Below are 21,169 nucleotides of genomic sequence, written 5' to 3' on the forward strand. Positions count from 1 at the left end.
TATTTGACTCCTATACTTATTATTTCTGCTGATGGCGGAAATATTCAAGCCATCCGGTTTCTTGTTGCTATTTAATTACCATGGTTCTGAAACAACAACAAATGTCATATTTGTTGTTGCTTTTGAACCATGGCAGACAGATCATGTTAGAAGTATATCTCTCTTGTTTCATTTTATAACTACATTAGAGTTTGGGGGAAAGAAGGGAGGGGGTGTCAGGTTCGATATCTGGGAGCCGCAATGCGTGATGCGTGTGTTTCCTTCTTTACCCTTAAGACGTATTTCGTGAAAACGTCTGCGCCTCTCGTGTGCAACTACATTAATAGCAACGTCTATATCTATCAACTCTGACTCAAAGTAGATATTTTAAGCAACATTTAGTATTCAACACCATTCGATAAGAATGCTGACCTAACACTTTCTACTTTACAATCAGTTACCAAAACGTTGCATTAGGTTGTACATGTTGAACGTTTTGACGAGAACAACAGCTATATCCAGGTTTTTGTTCCAGAAAAAAATAATCAAGTGATTGTTTACAAAACATTTTTTAGCATTGCCGGAGATTACTTGTATGACAGTAATCTGAGTCATCATGATTTTGCTTATATCCTGCCTGGAAGTCAAGGTAGCTGTTTTGATTTCTGGTATACTTAATCGCTCCAGATGAAGATGTGCCTATTTCAATGGATATCACTATACAATGGCTGCCTTTTAAAGAAGATATGGTCAAAATGTTCAACAGCGTGATATACTTTTCTGTAATTTGCGATTTAAATTTATTAATTCATGTGGTGAAGAATAAAAGTAGGTACAGTGGTCCGTGATGTGTTCATTTCGGAGTGAATTTTCAAAACAGAATAGGCATGATATGTCAAGGGATGATTGGGGTGCAGTTCCCAGAATTTTATTTTATAGATTTAGGGTTGGATACTATCCCATACGCTTTTCTTCTTTATTCATGGTATACACGTTGTTGTTTGAAGAAAGATTTTTAACTGACGAGATTATTATAACTTCTACCATACCTTTTTAAAAACTAAATATAACTGTCAAAGAGCGACAAATTTTAAAAACTTTGAAGCAAATGCAAATAAAGGTACTGAAAAAAAATATTAGACACATTGGGTGTCTTTAATTTTTTCACAAAACTGACAGGATTAAATAATACAGTAATTTTTAAGGAGCTTGGTCTCCAAGAAATTATCCAAAAACAACGATGCATAGCAAATTACATAGCAACTTCATCAATCACGGATTATCGACGATCAAATTTTTGCGCAGTTACATAAACGAGAGATAATTACCAACTATTATGGGCGGAAACATATTTATGCAAAACTATACTTTTTTACCAAACAGCACAGTATTATTTATTGTCAAAATGTTAGGTCTAATATTGTGGAAACTGACGTTGGCAACCGGGGGTTTAAAAATCATTTTGAGTATCCTGAAATTTTAGAATTTGGATCTATTGTATTTTGGTAACTAATCTTTGATGTTAAATCAAAGTCATATTCTTAAATTGCATACATCTCAAGAAAAGGATAGTGTCCTTCGGTTTGTAAATCATGGAATGGAACATCCACGATGTCCTCGCCCTTGAACATGTATTTTAATGTCGATGTTATCAGTTGGTTACCATGATTATAATGTAACTGCCTATGTATTTATTTATCGTTTTAATCAATCAATTGAAGATGAACTCAATATAAGCTAATATACATAAAAAATTTTACAATATCTAGCACACTCTGAATCGATGTTTCTGACCTGTATCTTCCTACAACATGAGTTAAATATAAGTTATATACCGTAATAATCCGATTAAGCACCCAGAATTTTTAAGCGCCCAGGTAATTTCCTCAAAGTTCAATAAGCACCCAGCACTTATTAAGCGCTCCCCTCGAATAAGCGATTTCCTGATAAAAGGGGGTGCTTAATCGAAAGCTGCCTTGAGAAACTGGACGCTTATTTGAAATTTTTCTTTCTTATATTGAGAATAAAAAAACATATATTTTATGGTCTGAACATCTATTCTATGTTACATAGAGTGGGCGCCTAATTTCCTATACAGTCCTTTCTTTCTATGTTTTAACTGAAAATTACCGTTGTCTTTAATTTGTACAAAATTAGGAAAGATTTATAAGCGCCCAGTGTTTTTTAAGCGCCCTACTCGATTAAGCGCCCATGCAAAAAATCCAAAAATTTAATAAGCGCCCAGGGCGCTTATTCGGATCAATACGGTATGTGTCTAAATCAATGTGTGTCTTAGCAACAAACTTTATGTGCCTCCGAATTAAATCTAAAAAAGTTAAATACACTCTTTATTATAAGAAACAGTGAAGTTGTACGTAGCTTATTGTAATAGTGATAAGTGTGCGTGGTAAGGAAAATGTGTAATTCTTGTTTCAGTGTTAAATGGATTCTATTTCTTGTGAATGTCTTTGTGGTTCTTGTGTATAATATTCTAGCTGTGGGAAAAATCTTTTAACATAACCGGCTGTTTGATCGTATTTTGGGTACATAGGGGAAAAAAGAAGGAAGATGTTTGGGTTAGATTAAAAATGTGAATCACACGCAAAAAGAAAGAATTATAAATATGACAGCTGAAACTTATTCGAGTACCATTCTTTCACCTAAACGCGAGCTTCGAATTCTTGTTTTTAAAACTTTTACGTCATTTTTGTCGTTTAGTCCCAGATCATCGGTACAAAAGGCGTTTCGTAAAAAAAAGGCAATTCTTTGAGGTAAAACAGCAGCTGGGTTACGAAAAAAACACAATATTTAGGAATAAAGTCATATTTTTTCTTGATTTTATGGTTAAGTTGGATCAAATATCAAAAAATAATTTTTGGGTTAATTTTTCTTTTAAAGCCATCAGTGATCAACCGGGTTGAAGGTTTAAGTACAGGTACATGGTGTGTCACAAATCCAGTGGAATGCTTACAGCAATAAAGCCTTCCCAACGTTAAGCGTCATGCTGAGCGCTTAAGTGCAAGTAAACAGTGCTACACAGCCAGGTGAAACATTTTCGTGTATGCGGTATGTGGATAATCCAGTGTAGCGTTCGCAACAAGTTGCCATGAAAATTCAAATATTATTTAATCCTGAGTGACATCAGGATAAGGGCTTAATAGAGGTAATCCCACACCCGTGTGTCGTGCTCGCATCAATACAACCTATTCGGCGTAATACCCTTTTCTAAAAATAATTATCAGTTTAAATAAAAAACAAAGGTACAGCCAGTCGCTACCCCATCCAACTAAAACAATCACTCAAGCAGAATTAGTTGCCAGATTAAATTAAAAAACAGACTACAGCCCTTGTTTACATAATTTATTAGGAGGAAAAAATGAACCATAAGTATCAAAGATTATTTGAGACTTTAGTATCATCGAGTCAATAAACTTTTGCCAAAGAATATATTAAAGTAAAGATGTAGCTGCCCAACTACATTTAGATTATAAAAAATGATTATAAAAAATGTTGTTGCAGCAGACTCACTTCTTAGCCAGAGGTCGCCTATAGGTTGATAGTCACAACACACAACAAGATAAACGCTCTTATACCAAACTGAATAACAAATCTAAAAGTATATCAACAGTAAGCTAGTAACTAGTTAGATCTATGTCTATAGCCAAAATCTTGAAATTGGCTTGTTTCACCTTATTCGCTCCGAAAGGGGTGGAAAGGTTTCCCACTCTACCATGGCAAAATAAATAAGGAAAAGTAATTAAATCAGTATTTTAACTACTCCTGAACTTTTCAAAATAACTAATTTTCTGGAAAAAAAGGTGTGTTTTGTATCGAAAATTTACATTCTACAGACATGTTTATTTATATCCTGTTACAACAATATAATGCAGTATCAAGGCAGTTCTCAGAGAAATTAAATTGTATTCTCCTATACTTCGAGAATGTTGAGAGATTTAGAGCTGTAACAAATTGTATTGAAAAAGGAGGAAAATTTTGCGGAAATTATTTTTATGATTAAAAAGCTTAAATAGAAAAAACTTGTGAGATTTTACGTATTAAACATTTTTTTTTATTTCGTTCGACGTTTGTAATGTATTATTTTCAAAAAAAAATAATACATGGGCCGTCTGTTCCTGATTCGAGAATACCTGACAGTGAAAATATTTAAAAGATTTGACTGCGAAAGTCAATTCTTGAATTTTCGATGTGATTGAAAGTTTCTTCCCCAAGATCCTCTTCCTCAGGCCTCTTTAGAATTTTTGTTAAATCAGACAATCAAAACCAAATTTATTTGAGTTTTTTTTGAGAAAAATTAAAAAACTGTATTAACATTTATTTCTTTGTTCTCTTAAAGGGTCAAAGTCAGTAAATTAACCTGTGTCTATAAAGCGCAGTAAGGGCACTGGTAAGCATTTTATCGTGTTCAAAATGCTGGAGAGAAAGGAGCTTAGAGAGGAAGTTAAAAGCTTAAGTTAAGTTAAAAATTCTTTTGATCAGTTTTTAGTAATTAGCAAATGTAGCATAAAATATTATTATTTTGTTAAATAAAACATTCGGCATCTATTTTTTTTGCTCGGGAGGTAATCTTCAAGATTTATAGATGGCAAACAAACGTGGTTATATAGCTACTTATGTTAATATGTAAGAACATATAAAAAACAAATTTTGCAGAAAAAAAGGCTAGCAATATAACTGATATCCCAACAGAGACAAAAAGCTAAACTTCAGTTACAGAGTATCATAATGTTGAATGTACTTGTAATCTGTATTGACATCTCAGATATCTCACTTTACACCCATTTGCTGACCTGAAAATCTGTAAGAATTACTATGCAATGCGTGATTTTTGGTCAAGTAATTTACGTTTTATTTATAACTTACCATGTCAACATCTTCTGTCATGTGATACAAGCCGAAGGAATATGGACTAATCATAAACAGGATGCAGCATAACGTCGGAATATTTATCCAAGTATGGCTTTGAATCGCTAAATGCGAAATAATAAATTGTAATATTCTACAACTTGTCATCTATCAAGAAATCGTTTTAAACAAAAAATTGTTATAGATACTGGACTCTTTATATTTTGTATAAAATACTTATGATGCATTTAATAAACGTGTAATTTTACATCAAGTAAATTGGAAAAATTAAACAAGACCCTATTTTTAAAAATATTAGGTGCTCTGTTAATATTGCCCCTTACGTAGATAACCATTCCTGGTATAGACTAAAATAATTTTTTTTAAATTATGTGGCTACCTTCAAACGTATATCACAGTTTCTTGAAAAAATAAAAATTTACTTACTAGTTTTCGATGTTATCTAAGGATTGCTTATACCAAGAGTGATGGCTTAAAATTGGGAAAATTATACCTTAAAGGGAATAAAAATTGAAATTTTAGCATGTTTTTAAAACCTTAAAAAAAAGCACATCGTGCACATCATGATTTCTTTTCCAAACTTGCTTGGTTTGTGCAAAATGCTATTGAGTAAACTAGCCATATAAATGGAACCCACCAAATTCTCGCATTCGTCTAGTTTATCACACATCATCTCTTTTGTGGACGCTAATTACTGAGAGTGATCTTTTATAACTTGACAATCAGTCTATAAGTGTTTATCCACGGAAATACCCGTTTTCAGATTGTAAAATATTTTCCCTGATGCAGGGGTATTTTATAATAAACTACACAAATATGTGGTTAAAATAAATAGCCAGCAACCTCTATCCATGGCGTACGATGATGACTCTCATACAATTCAACTATTTTGTATCTACGCATTTTCTTAAGTGTTGTAAATCATTGCGACCCGCCGTAGAAAGCGCACATTTAAGCGCTAGGGCCAAAGGGGCTTTTTTTCCATGTGCATGCGAGTTTGTTACAATGCACGCGCAAGCAAAATTGCACCGGGCATATTTTTCAATGCAGCAAAATTGACGAAAAATAATGTTGTACTAAATCAAATAATTCGATTTCATGCACCAAGCAGCACAAATGTTATAATGTTGCACCTTGAGGTCATACATTGATAGCAGCAATTCATTTTTTTGAAGTATAATTATGTATATATTGTAATATGTATATAAAACCTGTATAAATATTACTTTATAATAATAATAATAATAATAATAATACTAATAATAGGTTGCAGCACTTTTTCTTAATTAACCAATTAATCAATTCCATGCCCGAACGTTGCCAAACTAGCAACCTTGTACTCATGGTTCATGAGAGTCTCCAATAGATTCATTATTATCTTCTTCTAATTAAAAACTCCCGGTAATTTTAGAATTTTCATTGACAACATTTACAAAGAGCTCTGACCGTTCGTGTAGCGACCAAAGTGAGAAGAGCAGGAGAGGAATGGGCTCTACTTTGTTAAACGATACAAGGTTGGGAAACATAGTATTAGATCGCCGGATATTTTATGAAATACTTATCTGACATTGCGATATGTTATTATTATAACTGCTATTTATTGTTACTGAGGTGCGTGATATTTTTAGCATTCATCGTTACAGAAATTTCAGACAAGAGTATGACGGGAATTTCCTAATTTTCTGGGAAATTCATAACTTCAATAATAATGGTAGATAAATTTTAATCAAAAGATATTCTAATATAGTCTTGCCACAGCCTCACAAGAGAAAAGATTCAATAAAAGATTTAATAAAATCCTTTGTGGAATATTAAAATCATATAAAAAAAATATGAAACCTTGGCAGGGATTCCGTTTATTTTCGGTACCAATTTTATGGTTTGTATTTTCAGTTGTTTTATGCGTAAGACTTTCAAATCAAGAAGATTATAATAATAACTGGAGATTTATTCTCTTGGCTGTTTTTTGGTTTTTGGTTACATTCGCAATACAGATATATATCGCCTTCAAGTCTGCGGAAAAATAGTAAGTTGTTATTGTTTTTGTTGTTGTTGTTGTCGTTGTTGTTGTTGTCTCTCTAATTTGCTGAACTACTTATTTTTATCAGTGTGACAGTTTATTAAAATTTCTTAGCAATTCGAAGCCGTACAAATGGACATGGATAAATGTCCCAGCTTTATCCTTCATCATCTGTATGATTGGTCCGTACTGTTTTGCTTTGCATAAAATGACAACTGCTGACATCAAAAAGGTAAACATATTTTTTAGACTTAACGGTACTTAGAAGATGTAGAAACAGATAAGTCCATATAATAATGCTGAAACTTGAAGATAATATTCTAAGATATATAGCTAGCAACGAAGGTCTAAGCAGTCTAACTCTAAAAAATGTTCATAGTCACGCGATCTGAGTGTCGGACTTAAAAATGGTGTAACAAACGACGAGGCAAACGAAGATGGTAAAATCGATACTACAAAGCTTTACTTAGTTGGCATTTACGAAAAAACAGAGATGTATCATATTAAGAGTAGTATACCTTCGCATGTGGAATATAATTATAAATAAACTTTGAGAACTAAATTGCTAGCTCCAAAGTTTAGACATATGTTTTTAGGTACCTAGCTAGCTATGCACATGTTGACATGGGTAGACATATTCAATTCTTTTGAAACCGATTCAATTAAAACCTGCTACTAGTTTTCAAATTGAACTGATTTGATTAAAAAAAACTTGTGACCTTCAAAGTCACAATATATTGTACATCGTGGTTACATCTTTACAATATCTTGTACAAGAATATACAATTTTATACAATTAATTGTTTACAATATATTGTGGTGGTGGAAATTGCCTTTAAGTTACTTTGAGAAGTTACCTGTTGATACAGAAAGTTATGCAGAATATAAACTTAATAATAAAAGGTTTGTGGACACGTTAGTTTACATGTAAACAATGCTAGACTGCGGCATGGTAACCCACTTATACCTACCATTTTGTTTCTTCTAACGGGGGATTCCCATGAAGTTCCTGCGTAGCTGTTGTTGTTCTTTCTTTTCACTATTAGAAACTTGTTTGTAAGAACATTTAGGTTGATATTTAGCTAAAAATTAAGAAAGTTAACATGAAGGTTAAATTTCATTTTTTGCCTCTCCTTATGAAAATATGGCGTCTTATAGGAAATTATTTAATACTAGTCGTTAGCCCCTGGAAAAATCCACGGGATCATCCATATTTTTTTCATACATTGCGTGCCCCTCGCTACTTGCGGTACCATTTTGCGTGACGGACAGACGTATACGGGTATTTTAATATAGATTTAAGAAGAAATATCTTATTATTCTACTAAATCGGAAGCTTTAATTTAGAGAATTAAGCAGTTTTCTACATCGGTTCTCGGTGACACACATGAAGTCTTCCTTGAGTTTCCCGAACTTTCTCTACACTTACACGAAACTATAGAAAACGACACGCGATTTATATAGTTGATTTAGATCATTCAGCGTTTTATTTAGCATATTGATGTTATTCACGATTATTTTTTTATTTTGTTTTAAACTAAATTCTTGTAAATGTAGTTAAAGTAGAAAATAAACTATGTATCTATCATTTCACTTTTAATTAACACGGGTTTCAAATCAACTGGGAGTTAATTAAGTGGGCGTTAATTAAGTGGGCGTTAATTTCTTACACGTTGCATATTTAGAATGAATATGTTCCTGATTTGGATTTCGCTATTCTACAAACCTTAACGCCATTACTGGTGATGACCAATCTAATTTATCCTCTACCAATACGTAAAAAAAACAAGGCTGCTGGTACAGCCAGTGTTATGATTGGTTTGTTGAATGCGTTTGATATCTCAAACGTAATTACAGATTACAAATATATTCAACACTACAATACTGCGTCTAAAGATTGGTTTTTTGTCTCTGTTGTAATATCAGTCATATTACTCGCTTTTCCAATTGGTTTGGATAACGAAGGCAATGATGACTTCGAAAATGGAAGAATTGTAAAATCTGCAGTTTCTTTAATCTTTACGGATGTTTCATTTTTTGTTTTGAGATGCATCGTGATGCACAAAGAAAAGTCGTTAATAATGGGTTTAATTTTTTCATACAAAAATGTAATTTTTACGTTTATAAGTATTTATTTCATACTTAAAAATTGCTGTTGCTCAGATGATTCTAAGAATGTTATGGACGACCATTGTCTAAATGAGTGGTCAGAAAGTGATTCTAACTGATGTGCGAGAATATGAAGAAAATTGTCATTCCTCTACTATTATATGAGATATATTTTACATCATGAACCGGAAAGGAGCTTTGCATCAAGTCGTTTCATACAGTATGGTCAAAATCGATACAAAAGCCAAATTTCAATTGTTGGTGTGCATTTAGTATTTAAACCAAACGAAGTAGTGTGATGGGTTTGTTCACCCTCTCGTCGCGGCGTAAATATTTTGTTACCTCTTTAATAATAGTCGTATCCCGTCTATATGTTTGTGCGCAAAAAAAGTGATGTCATGGAAACACGAAACACGGTATATATATAAAGGACGGGCGAATCTGTGGATTTATCCACGGGCCACTGACTAGTCTATATTAAAATACTTGTCACGCAAAATGGTACAGTAAGTAGCGAGACGCACGTAAGGCGGTGTAAGAAGGAAATTTATGTTAGAGCTTGGCTTTATTCTCAACTTGTATTTTCTTTCTCCCCTTACACACACCATGTTCTAATTATTTCTATCAAGAGTTTAGTCTGAATTTAATTTTCTCCTTTATTACATATGCAAGAACATGTAAGTGATGCAGCTGAAAACGCAGCTAATTATTTTTTTTTCATTACTATCTAGATCGGTATTTATTTATTTATTTTTACTTACTTACTTACTTCTTTTGTTTTTGTTTTATATGTGTAAATTTCAAACCGACCGCGGTTTCTTGATAATTTTCAAATTACCACGTGGTAGCTTCTCGTTTCTACTTTGAATTTATTTTAGAGAAAATTTCTTGCATTAACTCCGGAAAGCTAAAAAAATCAAGTTAAAGCTCTAATGAGCGTTTTTGTTAATATGAAATATGCAATGCAATGTATTTAACGATTTTTTTAAATTTGCCAAGAATTTTTTTGAAGACTTCTTTGTTGTATCTGTATTCTTCGATTAAATGAGATATATTTTCTGTTTTTCAGGATTACTTGTGTATTTTATTTATAACCATTTGCGTAACGTAATAACAATAAAGAATGTGAGACTACAGTTTCCCGGATTACACGTTTTGTTAAAGATCATTCTAACCATGTAATATTGTTTCGGCATTATTGAATTGATGTGTGTATAAGTTGTCAACTCAATTCAGCATGGGGAGGTGCTGCTTTGGCGGCATTATTGTTACGGTTAAAGCCTTCTTAATTTCGACTGGTACTAATAGCTAAGTCTCGTTTTTAAGCAGAGATCAGTTAGTACAAAATGAAAAAAACTTGTTACATCAGGTTGTTTGTATGCTGATGACTTAGTAAATTCCACGACCTGTGAATGATTTCAAAAACCACATTATTTTCCAGGTATTTTCAAACCGTGTGACTATCCCATCCTACACCACCCATCCACATACCGCCCCATTCCAAACTTCTGAGACAAAACAAAACAGACACATTTAATTGCCCTTAGTTATGAAGTCAAAACAACCTGTAACGTAACACAGAATTGAATGATTGCCTTAGTTTGGTCCCAATTGGTAGGTAGTGTTTCCTCTGATGGAATGAAACAATTGACGTCATACCTCTTTCCAAGTTTTTTGGCATGAAATTAGTAAGCTTGATGGAATGGCTTCCTTAATTAAATTAAGTTAGTGACGCCAAACTATAATTTATTATCGTCAAGAATGAGTCGATTTATCGGTAGGAAAGGAGATATAGAATCATCTTCTTTGTTAAAGTCACATACATTATCGCGCTGATCAACGCATTACTATATAAGCCTGGACGTAAATTTCTACTTGATCGCAGAAAAAAATTTTGTCGTAAAAAGTACATTTTCCCCCGAAATTTCCCGCTTTTGTTTATTTCTTGTGTTATTAACTGATAGCTATTTTCAACCAGTTAATACGGGAAATCCGTATGATCGATTCAAGTATCATATGGTGCACAACTGCGTTTTTAATATAAACATTCATCAGCACATTGAGCAACAAGCAAAAAGACGTCGAATTTGTGTGATAGACTCTTCTGACGAAGAATAAACTTTGGTTCAAAAAACGTTTCAAAAAAGTTCTATATATAGTTATTCAAATGTTTTGTTTTCTCTTTGTACATGTATTTGAAAAATTGAACCAATGAAATTCTAATCGAACGTTTTCTTTTTTTAACAAAACCTGGTTTTTACAACATGTCACAAGTGAATCTTTAGAAAATAACCCTAGTTTCTACAAACATTCGGTCAGCGTATCGACCTCGCAAGCTCGGTCTATACTTTTGACCTCGGGTAATACTTCTCGGTATAGATAGACAAACCAGTTTATATTGTATTAATATTAATCAAGAAAATTTATCGAAGAATGTGCTTATGACGAATGGTTAGAGAGATATTGAGATTTAAAAATTCTTTTCTTTCCTAGTAACTTGCGCAAACGAAATAACTGACGTTATATATATATATATATATGTATATGATATGGTCAACACGTAATTAACGCTATAATGAACGAAATTGTTTTGCAAATTAAATGAAAAAGCATTGCATGTGTCTCTACTCTAAAATCTCTTAAGGTTCAGACGTTGTTTTTATATAATATATATTTTTTAACTTTGAATTGTTTATACTTGTCAGATATTGCGAAACTGGTATTATTGTCATTATTATATACCCGTAAGCAAAAACAGCCATTGAATAAATAATCGTATTCCACCCGTATTATTCAATGCTTGTGACGTAACAATAGTTTTGACAAAACATTCGTAAACGCATGTTTTGATTTTATCCTTTCCGCCTCATTAATTTTTATCGTAATTAACTGTGATTGGTTGTTTCTTAGTGGTCCGTTTTCTGATTGGTCAATTTCCAAACACGTGAATTCCACCCGTTCAATAATTGCACATTTAATTTCTAACTTGCACATTTAGTACCATGTAAACTTATTTAGATTGTAACTTATATTGTGTTTATAAACTATTGAATTTTGAATTAAAAATTTGTGTTGTGTTTCAACATTCAAAAAAAAGAAATGAACTTTTTGTCTCTTTATACCGTGTCGATTTCAACAACATTTCGAAAACATGTCGATTTCACAAAAAAATGTTTCGATCTACACTATAAAATGAAACGAAAAGAAAACAAACACAAAACAAAATAAGTAATATTAATTATAACAATCTCTTTTGGGTATATAATAAAACATATATACAATAGGTAAACATAGGTTATTGGATTTATTAACCCTCGGTGATATTATATTCAACTCCGCTGCGCGTCGTTGAATATAAATCACCTCGGGTTAATAAATCTCAATAACCTATGTTTACCTATTGTATATCTACTTATTATCAGCACGAAATGTATTTCACGTGATTTGGTAAGAGTAGCACGAGAATGCGTGTACCCTTAGGGCCATTTGATTTTCAATTAAATTGAAAATCAAAAATCAAAATTTGTGAATAATTTTGATTTTCAATTCGATTTGAAAATCAAAATTATTCACAAATTTTGATTTTTGATTTTCAATTTAATTGAAAATCAAATGGCCCTAAGGGTACACGCATTCACGAGAATAAAATAAACACTCTAATTGCCACGTGGTCTTTGCGAAATAACATTAACGTCTTACGATATTCTTATTATTTTTTACTTTAAAGCTTAAAAAGATAAATTTATGTTCATAGGAGAAATAAAAGGAGTGGTCATGTATATGTCATAAGCACAAAGCCACGTTGTCATATACTCAAATTTTTTCTTAATACTTGTTTCCGTTTGTTTTGCAATATCTTTGTTTACCAATTTGATGTAAAAGTGCTTGCCATGAGCGCAGGAAACCATCAGATAAAAAGTTCAAAACACCTAACAAAACACCACATAATATTAACAATTATTCGTTCTTGTCAACTTTCTTTGTTAAATACACGTTGTTGTTCTGTAAGCATATTAAATTTTCAGATGAGGCTCAGTTATGCTTAACCTATCACAAAAAAAAGGCTGAAGTTATACTTACTGTATGCTTATTACGATGAAACCTAGTATTCCCGAAAATGTGAAAAGGTTAGCATAAACCTGTTATTACTTCTATGGCCTCCTTAAAAACCCTAATTTCACCGTAGGATAACGGTGACTAATTTTTCGTTATCGCCATTTCGTTGATAGGCTTGTGAATATACTTTGCAATGCTTATTTTTCACAAAAAAGAGGCCGAATGGGTATGCTTATAAACGTTATGCTTATAAAAAAACATTTGAGCATATAAAATGAATTGCTGGAAAAAATAGTCGGTAAAATGTGACGAAGGCTTTACCGACCAAAATTTTATACCAGATTTTTTTTGAATATTTAATTCAACAAGTATTTGAATAATTATTCGGTAAAAAAGACTAAATGGTTTGTGTCGATTATGTTTCGAGACTTCAGGAGAGAATAATAACAGGAGAATGAGCACAAACGTATTAAAACTCAAGTAATACGTGTCTCTCTTTTGTTGCTATGTTGTGTGGCAGCTTGTCAGCAATCGACATTACGCAATATTTTTCTTAGTTAGACAAAAGATTTCTAAGAATATTAACGGGGATTTCCCTTTTTTTGACAGAAAATCTGTTATATGTATAAATATATTGGTAAGTAAATGATTCTAATGTAATGTAACTCTTGACAATAAAACGGTAAACATTTTTGTAAGGATTAAAGATACATAGATGATGGTTATGAGCAGATAAGCCGATAAAAAATAATAAAACTCGCAGTATAAAGCGCTTCTGAGCCTTCGTTTCAAATTGCGTAACACATACGTAAACTGCGCACATAAAAAAGTCCACAAAATATGAATAATAATACTTGTGAAAAAAGGAAAAGTTACCATAAGAATCATAAAAATTACCTACAATATAGTGGGGGATGGTTGTTTTCTTTTTTTAAAAAGAAAAATATGCTCATCTTACATGGGTATTATCTTGTCTGGAGGGACAAGACTGCTGTCGTTGGTCGGGTTAGGCAAGTGGTCGTTTAAAAGCAGATTTAAGTGTATATAGAATGAATAGAATGAAGATGATCCTGATTGAACTTTTTGTACATTCTAAACTGTGATGCCTGTACTGGTGATAACAGACCTCTCTTTTATAGTTGGGAAATGCTGTAGTTCAAGTGAATCTAAAGTGGTTATAAGCAATTTATATGAATTTTGAATTGTAAATTAAAGAAAATATATATATGAAAAAGTAACAAAAAAACAAGAAATAGTAAGTATTAGAGAGAATCCTAACGAAATTGTAGCTACAGCTATTCAGTACATAAATGTACAAGTAGTAAAAGATAATGTGGCACTAGCATCTCTGCTAAAAATATTAGTAGTCAAAAGTTTCTTCAATTACATATTTCAATAAGATGAATTAAAAGATAGTATTTTTTTCTCAATTAATTTGTTTGGGTTCAAGTAAACTGATAAAGTAACACGAGTTAGGTCTTCTTTTTCATGAAATATGGCAAGCATGAAATAGTTCTTATTATTATGAATATTATGGTAGTAACACGATACTTTTATTCATGCTTATTATAATGGAAGGGGTTGGATTGCCCTACCAACCCGCTTTTTTTTTTCTTAACATATTTAAAAATTTTCAGAATTTTATTTTTGAAAACACCATGGCAACAGTGTTGCTAAATATGGTGCGAGAGAATTGTTCTTCTTCTTGTACTTTTCAAGCATTTTTTTATGCTATACCTGTTTCAACAACATAGCTTAAAAGCTGAGGTGGCTTCTTACTCTCCCCAGGATATTTGACACCCGAAAGCCCAGGATAAATAGGGTTAATTTATTCCTGCATTGTCTACTAACATATCTTTCATTTTTATGAAATTAAATTTTTAATTTTCAGTGACCATACGTAGTAAGCAAACAAATCAATTTTTTTTCAGCAGAAATGGAGTAAAAGAAGAGAAGTGTAATGTGTGAGTGAAAGCTTACAACGGTTTTAATGAGAATTAAACACTCCGTCAATACTTAAGAAAGGATTTTTAGGTATTGAGTACCAGTTAATTATATGACAAACCAATAAAGTTAACTGTAGCAGCAACCAGTGAACAACTTGTGCTAACGTTCCGCGGGAACAGAGAATTTACAGACATTGTGTGTTATTATATGTTGACATAACAACTTAAGTTTTTTGACCGCAAATGTTTTTTCTCTTGGTTGTTTATGAATTAATTTGTGGGCTAATAAAAACGATGACTCATCTTGGTTGCGAGAAATTTCATTCACATGAGTTTTTTCCCAGATGTACAGAGAGCGCAAATATGCCCTTTGCCGTTGCCCTATGTTGTGTGCTTTCACCCGACATGGTGCACGTCAAATTGACTAGTGCTGTGCTGCGTTACTAACTATTGGAAATACATTTTTTATTGAGGTATAGGTTTAAAACAATGTTCGTCTAACAATGTAAACAATATTGGCCTGAAGTATTACCGTTATTTTATGAATAGAAACTTGCAGTACTTTTATATAAAAAGAAATCTTTATACAACAGAGACTATAAAAACAATATTTTTAAATGGTTTGTACACATTTTGTAGCCTGCCGTTCATCAATTAATTATTCAATAAATAACCAACTAATCTAAACAAACAAGATTATTTTTAATGTCAAATTTCCATTAACTTGACCATGCATGTTCGCTCATAATATAAATATTTTTCTTGGCAAATGTTTTTGTCTATTATAAAATACCTCAGTAAAGGGAAAGTGTTTCAATCTACATCTTGAACTAAGGGTTTTCCCCGAAATAGTGATTTATAAAGTAATGGCCAAGTTCCGAAAAGTCAGTCTGCGATTGTTTGCTCCAACAAAGAGATGCCGCGGTATTTTCACCTGGAAGATTCTCACCTGAAAGATTCTCACATAAGCAAAATCATTTGGGTTCCAATTATATGGCTTATTTACTCAATACCCTTTTGCATAAACCTAGCAAGTTTGGATGTGTGCAAAAGAAATCATGATGTGTTTATTGGTTTGTCAGTGGCTTGGTTTGTAGTTGTGTTTGGTCCGCAGTTTTACTTAGTGTACTCATCTGTCAATAACCAGTAAGTAAATTTTTATTTTTTAAAGGACATGCGGTATACGTCTGAAGGTAGCTACATAATTAACACAAAATTTATTTTAATCTATACCAGGAGTGCTAAATATGTATTTACGTAAGGGGGCAATATTAACAGAGCACCTTATTATTTTTAAAAAAGAGGAATTTGTTAAATTTTGCAATTTGTTTGATGTAAAATTACACGTTATCAAACGTATCAAAAGTATTTCATGCAAAATATAAAGAATCCAATATCTGTTTTTTTTAACATAAATAGCAATATTTTGTTTTAAAGAAATTTTGATAGATGACAAATTGTGGAATAATACAACTTATTCTTTCGCATTTAGCGATGCCAAGCCATACTCGCTAACTTGGATAAACATTCCGACGTTATTGTACATCCTGTTTATGATTGGTCCATATTGTTTTGGTTTGTATCAAATGACAAAACATGTTGACATGGTAACGGTAAGCTATGATTGATTACCTCAATGAATATTCATTGTCAACTTTTTGATTTCTTAACATTTTGTTTGGTGGTGCTTGTGGGATCTATTGCGAATCTAACATGACATGTGAAGATAGAAAATTCAAATATAAAGAAAGTGTAGTGGTAGGGGTAGGGCATTCAACTGGTAATTATAAGGTTTCAGGTTTAATTCACACAGCGAACCAGCTTGTGTTGCGGGCAGGCAACTTAGAGCAATGCTATAGGTATCTCTTGCTGTAATGTACCATACAGTAGACTCTCTGTAATTCGTCTTCCCCTAATTCGAACCTCTCCTTAATTCGAACAAATCTTCTGGTCCCGTCAAAATCCCTTAACAAACTCTCATGATTCACTTCCCGTAATTCGAACCTCCATAATTCGAATACCTCTATATTTCGAACCATATTTCCGGTCTCTTTAGATCATTTCAACCCGTAAATCGAACTTTTAAAGATTGAATTGCGTAAAATAGCCATTTTATCTCCCTCTACTAATCTTTCATCAAGTGTAAACAGGGTTTTACATGTTCGATTTCAAAATCGAAGGTCTAGGATTCTTTTCAAACTACAAAGGATATATTTTTGTTATTAATCAACAAGATGGCGACTCTTCCAGCAAAACGTCGCCACATGAAAATCTATGAAAACAAAATACGAGGCACTCCAACAACTTGAGAAAGGAGTTTCATCAAAAAAAAGTAGCTGCACAATTTGGAATTCCTAAAAATACTCTTTCCACATGGAAATAGAATAAAGTAAAAATCATGGAATCATTTCAATTGGTTTGCAAGGAAATAAGAGAAGAAGACCAGAAACATTCGCTGAATTCTGATCTTAATTTTGGTGAGCAGATCGGAATTGGTATCACACCTGACAACTACATCGATTTTGACCAAGACGTGAGCACCAACGAAGGCATTTTAACAGAACAAGAAATTTTACCTCAAGTTATTAGTCAAGATGATGATGACCAAGAGAATGAAATGTTCGATGAGGAGCAACTCGTTAAAGGCACTACGAACCGGTTAAAATGCTCACATTCCGTATATCCCGCGCACATATTAAAAATCCGGCTAACGCGTTTTGCGCAATGAACAGACCAGTGCACTTTGCTCGCTGGCTCAATATTTTTTTATTTTTTTTTTGAAAAGTATATTACAAAAAAATATTTCAGAAGACTCATTCTGGATAAAAACATGACCAAGGCTGGAGACGATAAAAATTCTAGATATATCTATATGTTCGAGTATGTAAATTACATACATGCCGGAAAAATAGCCATTTCTGTTTTACTCCTCTATCAGCTCGACTTTCATGTAAATCACTAAAGTCGAAAACCAACAGCCGTTCCGTATCCCCTTTAAGCTTGGAATAATTGAAGTTCGGAAAGCTATTGAAATTTTAGAAAAGTTTAGTTTGTTTTCCCGATTTGGCGAGCAAATGATGAGACCGTTGAATATGCTTGATCGTTTTGTCGATAAGGAGAAGCAACACTGTAAAAAGTAAACCGGTATTCATGACTTTTTTGCAAAATAAGAAATACATATAGGAGATATAATTCTCAAGATATATAGGTGGATGTATCTATGAAATCTCTTTACTACCACCAACCCTGATTTTTGGACAAAATTTCACAAACATTTATGAACTTCCCCTAATTCGAACTCTCCCTAATTCGAACTTTTCTTTCGGTCCCCTGCGAGTTCGAATTACAGAGAGTCTACTGTACTTATAGGCAGAGGGGATGAAAATTTAGCTAGTATAGAATCAACAAGGATGTTAAACTTTCCGTTAATTACATTATATACTATAGCTAGATTCTTTTATAGGTTAAAGAGGTACCAAAAAAGGATTTTTTTATTCTACAAACAGTGATGCCAGTGCTGGTGATAACTAATCTAATCTATCCTCTACCAATTCGTGTAAACAAAGCAGCTGGTACAGCCAGTGCCATGGTTGGCTTCTTGAATGCTTTCGATATTTCAGACGTGATGGTAGATTACAAATACATTCAGCACTACAGTACTGCAACTGAAGTTTGGTTCTTTATCTCTATTATTATATCAGTTATACTGCTTGCTTTTCCAATTGGTTTGGATGAAGAAGACAAAGATGATCCCGATGTTGGTAGAGTTTTAAAATCTTTTTTATCCTTGGTGTTCACAGATCTCTCATTTTTAGTTTTAAGGTGCATGGTAATGTACGAGGAGGATTCATTATCAATGGGTTTGAGTTTTGCGTACAAAAATGCAATTTCAGCATTTATTAGCATTTATTTGATACTCAAGTACTTTTGTCAGAGGTGCGATGATTGTTAAAACAAAGAAGGTGGTTTCATATCGTAAGCAACAACACATACGAAGAGAAGGCTTGTTTTATGAGCATAAATTAATTAACGCCTAAGGAGTCATCTACGCAGGTTAAAGGGAGATGGAGCCATACAAGCTAAAAGGAGAAAAAGCGTACGCATTTTTACATTTTTTAGTATTTTGGCACACAAATCTGTAAACGAATGTTTGTGAGAAACGCGTAATAGAATGTTAAATCAGGGTTTTAACAATAAAAATATTTTCGCACTCTTTTTTCTTATTTTCGTTACAACTACTTTTGTTTTTGTAACAACTATTTGTTTTTGTTTTTATTTATTTGTTTTGTTTAATAATTTATTACAAACCTATATTTTTTTCCTGCATATTCCTAATTTTATTTTTCATAATTCTTTGCCTAACTAACTGATTCACCTTCCAACGTATTTGCGCTAAAGGCAATGAAACATTTAGGCTTAACGCCTTCCCATGTTTTGCAATGCAGAACTTACTAGACGAAAGCAGACAGTTTTTTAGGCCCCGCCTAATTACGACCAAAAAGGCTTCAGAGAACCTTTCTATATCGAGCGAATACGTTTTTTTAAGTTTTATTGAGATGACTTGTAAAAAGTGAAGATTGCCAAATTCAAACTTAAAAAGGGCTTCTTTTTCACTCATATTTTTCACTCGAGTATCATTTTAGGCATCGTTTAACTTTCTTTCTTATTATAAATTTATCAACTTTATTCCAAACTTCCACTAGTAATATTATAATTTTAAGACGATTTTAATTTTTAATTTTATGTTTGTTCTAGTAAAAATTAAACGCCTCGGGGCTTGTGATAAGCCCTTAGTCGATTTTAAGTTTTAGTCGGTAAATTTGAACACAGTACATCAGCTATATATTTGTATCTTATTGTAATTTGTTTTTATTATGTTTTAAGTTATGTTTACGTTATGTTAAACAGTGCAACATAATGTAATAATCATAAAACTTTAGTAAAAAAATACTTTAGAGGAACCCAGTCAATTTTCTATACGAAGCTCCCCTGTCTATAGCGCGTGCTTTTTTCGTTGCCTATATTAGCTATTAACTGAATGGTTCAACTCAAGTATTTACAAAAAATTGTCGACCAACTGACTTACCTTAGTAAATTCGAACTTCCATGCTGCTATAACTACATAAAAAGAATGCCTACTACTAAGAATACTAGCGTCAAACAAATTCCGGTCCTCTCTTTTTTACCCGTCTGCCATATCTCTCGCGCATCGCTATTTCGTATATAATTTCTTGTCTGTTATCAAAAGGGTAATAAAATAACTCTGCAGAGGGACGTACAATAAAGCTGCAGCGAAGTTATTTTAACCCAAAAAGATGACTGGATAGGAAGAGGAAAAAACTAAGCATAATGACCAAACATAAGTATAATTAAATTATTCTTAGCACACGTGTATAATCTACGTGTTCGTTGCGATGATGACAGATTAGTTCAAGCATGTACACCTCCATGTTATAAGCTTTCTTTCACTTATTGTTACAGGTATCATTAGTTCGACATAGGAGTATCTAGTATCAACGAAATATATCAAATATGAATCACTTAAAGGATGCTATTAGGTGAACCTAATAATAATTTTTGAACCATTAGGTGAATTTTTTTTTTGTTGATAAAAAATACATCGCTTGGTGTCTTTCTTTTCGCCGTCACGATTAAAGACCGAGTAGCACCAAGGTTGAGTTTGATTTCCCAATGCTTTCATCTTCTAACTATTTTCACGTTCTAAGAAATTGCAGGAAATCCTATTTATTTTGAAAATCGATTTTTGATATTTACTAGTTATTTATAGAAGAATCCAAAGAACGCGATTCCAAAAAGAATGCTAAATTAATACAAAAAAAAATTAAGCGAAAACTAACTGACGAAATTACAGACAGTTATCTTTTATCATTATTTATTTTGATCCTTCAAAATAAATAATAATAAAAGCTATGGAAATTCATGACAAAAACGTAGCAAACAAGTCAGAAAATGATGTAACTGCAAAAAGTTACCATAGTTTACCCATTTGCGGAAGCCTTTCACAGAAAAGAAAGTTAGCTGCTCGTGAAAAATTCAAGCGGTCATTGGTTTAAACATAGGTAATGCTAATTACATAATGTGAATGTGCTGAGTTGGGTCGAGGGTTTGGATCAATTTGTTGCCAGTTGTCATCGATAAGATGCAGCTGGATAAG

General features: G+C 32.5%; 2 protein-coding genes and 1 long non-coding RNA gene across 4 annotated transcripts; 2 read left to right on the forward strand and 1 right to left on the reverse strand.

Annotated features, from left to right (window-relative positions):
- Positions 1-1,605: 1,605 nt before the first annotated feature.
- Positions 1,606-5,599, reverse strand: LOC130655806 (uncharacterized). Of its 2 annotated transcripts, XR_008984750.1 has the most exons (5): positions 5,501-5,599; positions 5,290-5,356; positions 4,861-4,967; positions 3,508-3,589; positions 1,606-3,204 (listed from the first exon to the last, which is right to left on the reverse strand). It is a non-coding gene; the product is annotated as an uncharacterized LOC130655806 (long non-coding RNA). The 2 variants fall into 2 exon arrangements; XR_008984752.1 differs by lacking the exon at positions 1,606-3,204 and having other exon boundaries at positions 3,514-4,967.
- A 756-nt stretch (positions 5,600-6,355) lies between these two features.
- Positions 6,356-10,063, forward strand: LOC130655802 (uncharacterized). Its single transcript, XM_057458603.1, has 3 exons — positions 6,356-6,889; positions 6,998-7,115; positions 8,569-10,063. Exons 1-3 carry the CDS (start codon positions 6,696-6,698, stop codon positions 9,109-9,111), a joined length of 855 nt encoding a protein of 284 aa, XP_057314586.1. The 5' UTR covers positions 6,356-6,695; the 3' UTR covers positions 9,112-10,063.
- Positions 10,064-12,576: 2,513 nt separating this feature from the next.
- On the forward strand, positions 12,577-19,947 carry LOC130655804 (uncharacterized). The gene is made up of 3 exons (XM_057458604.1): positions 12,577-16,140; positions 16,487-16,607; positions 18,458-19,947. Exons 1-3 carry the CDS (start codon positions 15,911-15,913, stop codon positions 18,944-18,946), a joined length of 840 nt encoding a protein of 279 aa, XP_057314587.1. The 5' UTR covers positions 12,577-15,910; the 3' UTR covers positions 18,947-19,947.
- The last annotated feature ends 1,222 nt before the right edge of the window (positions 19,948-21,169 follow it).

The sequence above is a fragment of the Hydractinia symbiolongicarpus genome, chromosome 8 (genome assembly GCF_029227915.1).
Source record: "Hydractinia symbiolongicarpus strain clone_291-10 chromosome 8, HSymV2.1, whole genome shotgun sequence".
NCBI classification, from domain to species: domain Eukaryota; kingdom Metazoa; phylum Cnidaria; class Hydrozoa; order Anthoathecata; family Hydractiniidae; genus Hydractinia; species Hydractinia symbiolongicarpus.

Bases quoted from the DNA above. Each gene is read 5' to 3' on its own strand.
- LOC130655802 (XM_057458603.1), top strand. From the start codon at position 6,696: ATGAAACCTTGGCAGGGATTCCGTTTATTTTCGGTACCAATTTTATGG. The intron at 6,890-6,997 runs GTAAGTTGTTAT...AAAATTTCTTAG, and splicing joins TTCAAGTCTGCGGAAAAATA to CAATTCGAAGCCGTACAAAT. The intron at 7,116-8,568 runs GTAAACATATTT...TTGCATATTTAG, and splicing joins CAACTGCTGACATCAAAAAG to AATGAATATGTTCCTGATTT.
- LOC130655804 (XM_057458604.1), top strand. From the start codon at position 15,911: ATGCCGCGGTATTTTCACCTGGAAGATTCTCACCTGAAAGATTCTCAC. The intron at 16,141-16,486 runs GTAAGTAAATTT...TTTCGCATTTAG, and splicing joins TACTCATCTGTCAATAACCA to CGATGCCAAGCCATACTCGC. The intron at 16,608-18,457 runs GTAAGCTATGAT...ATTCTTTTATAG, and splicing joins AACATGTTGACATGGTAACG to GTTAAAGAGGTACCAAAAAA.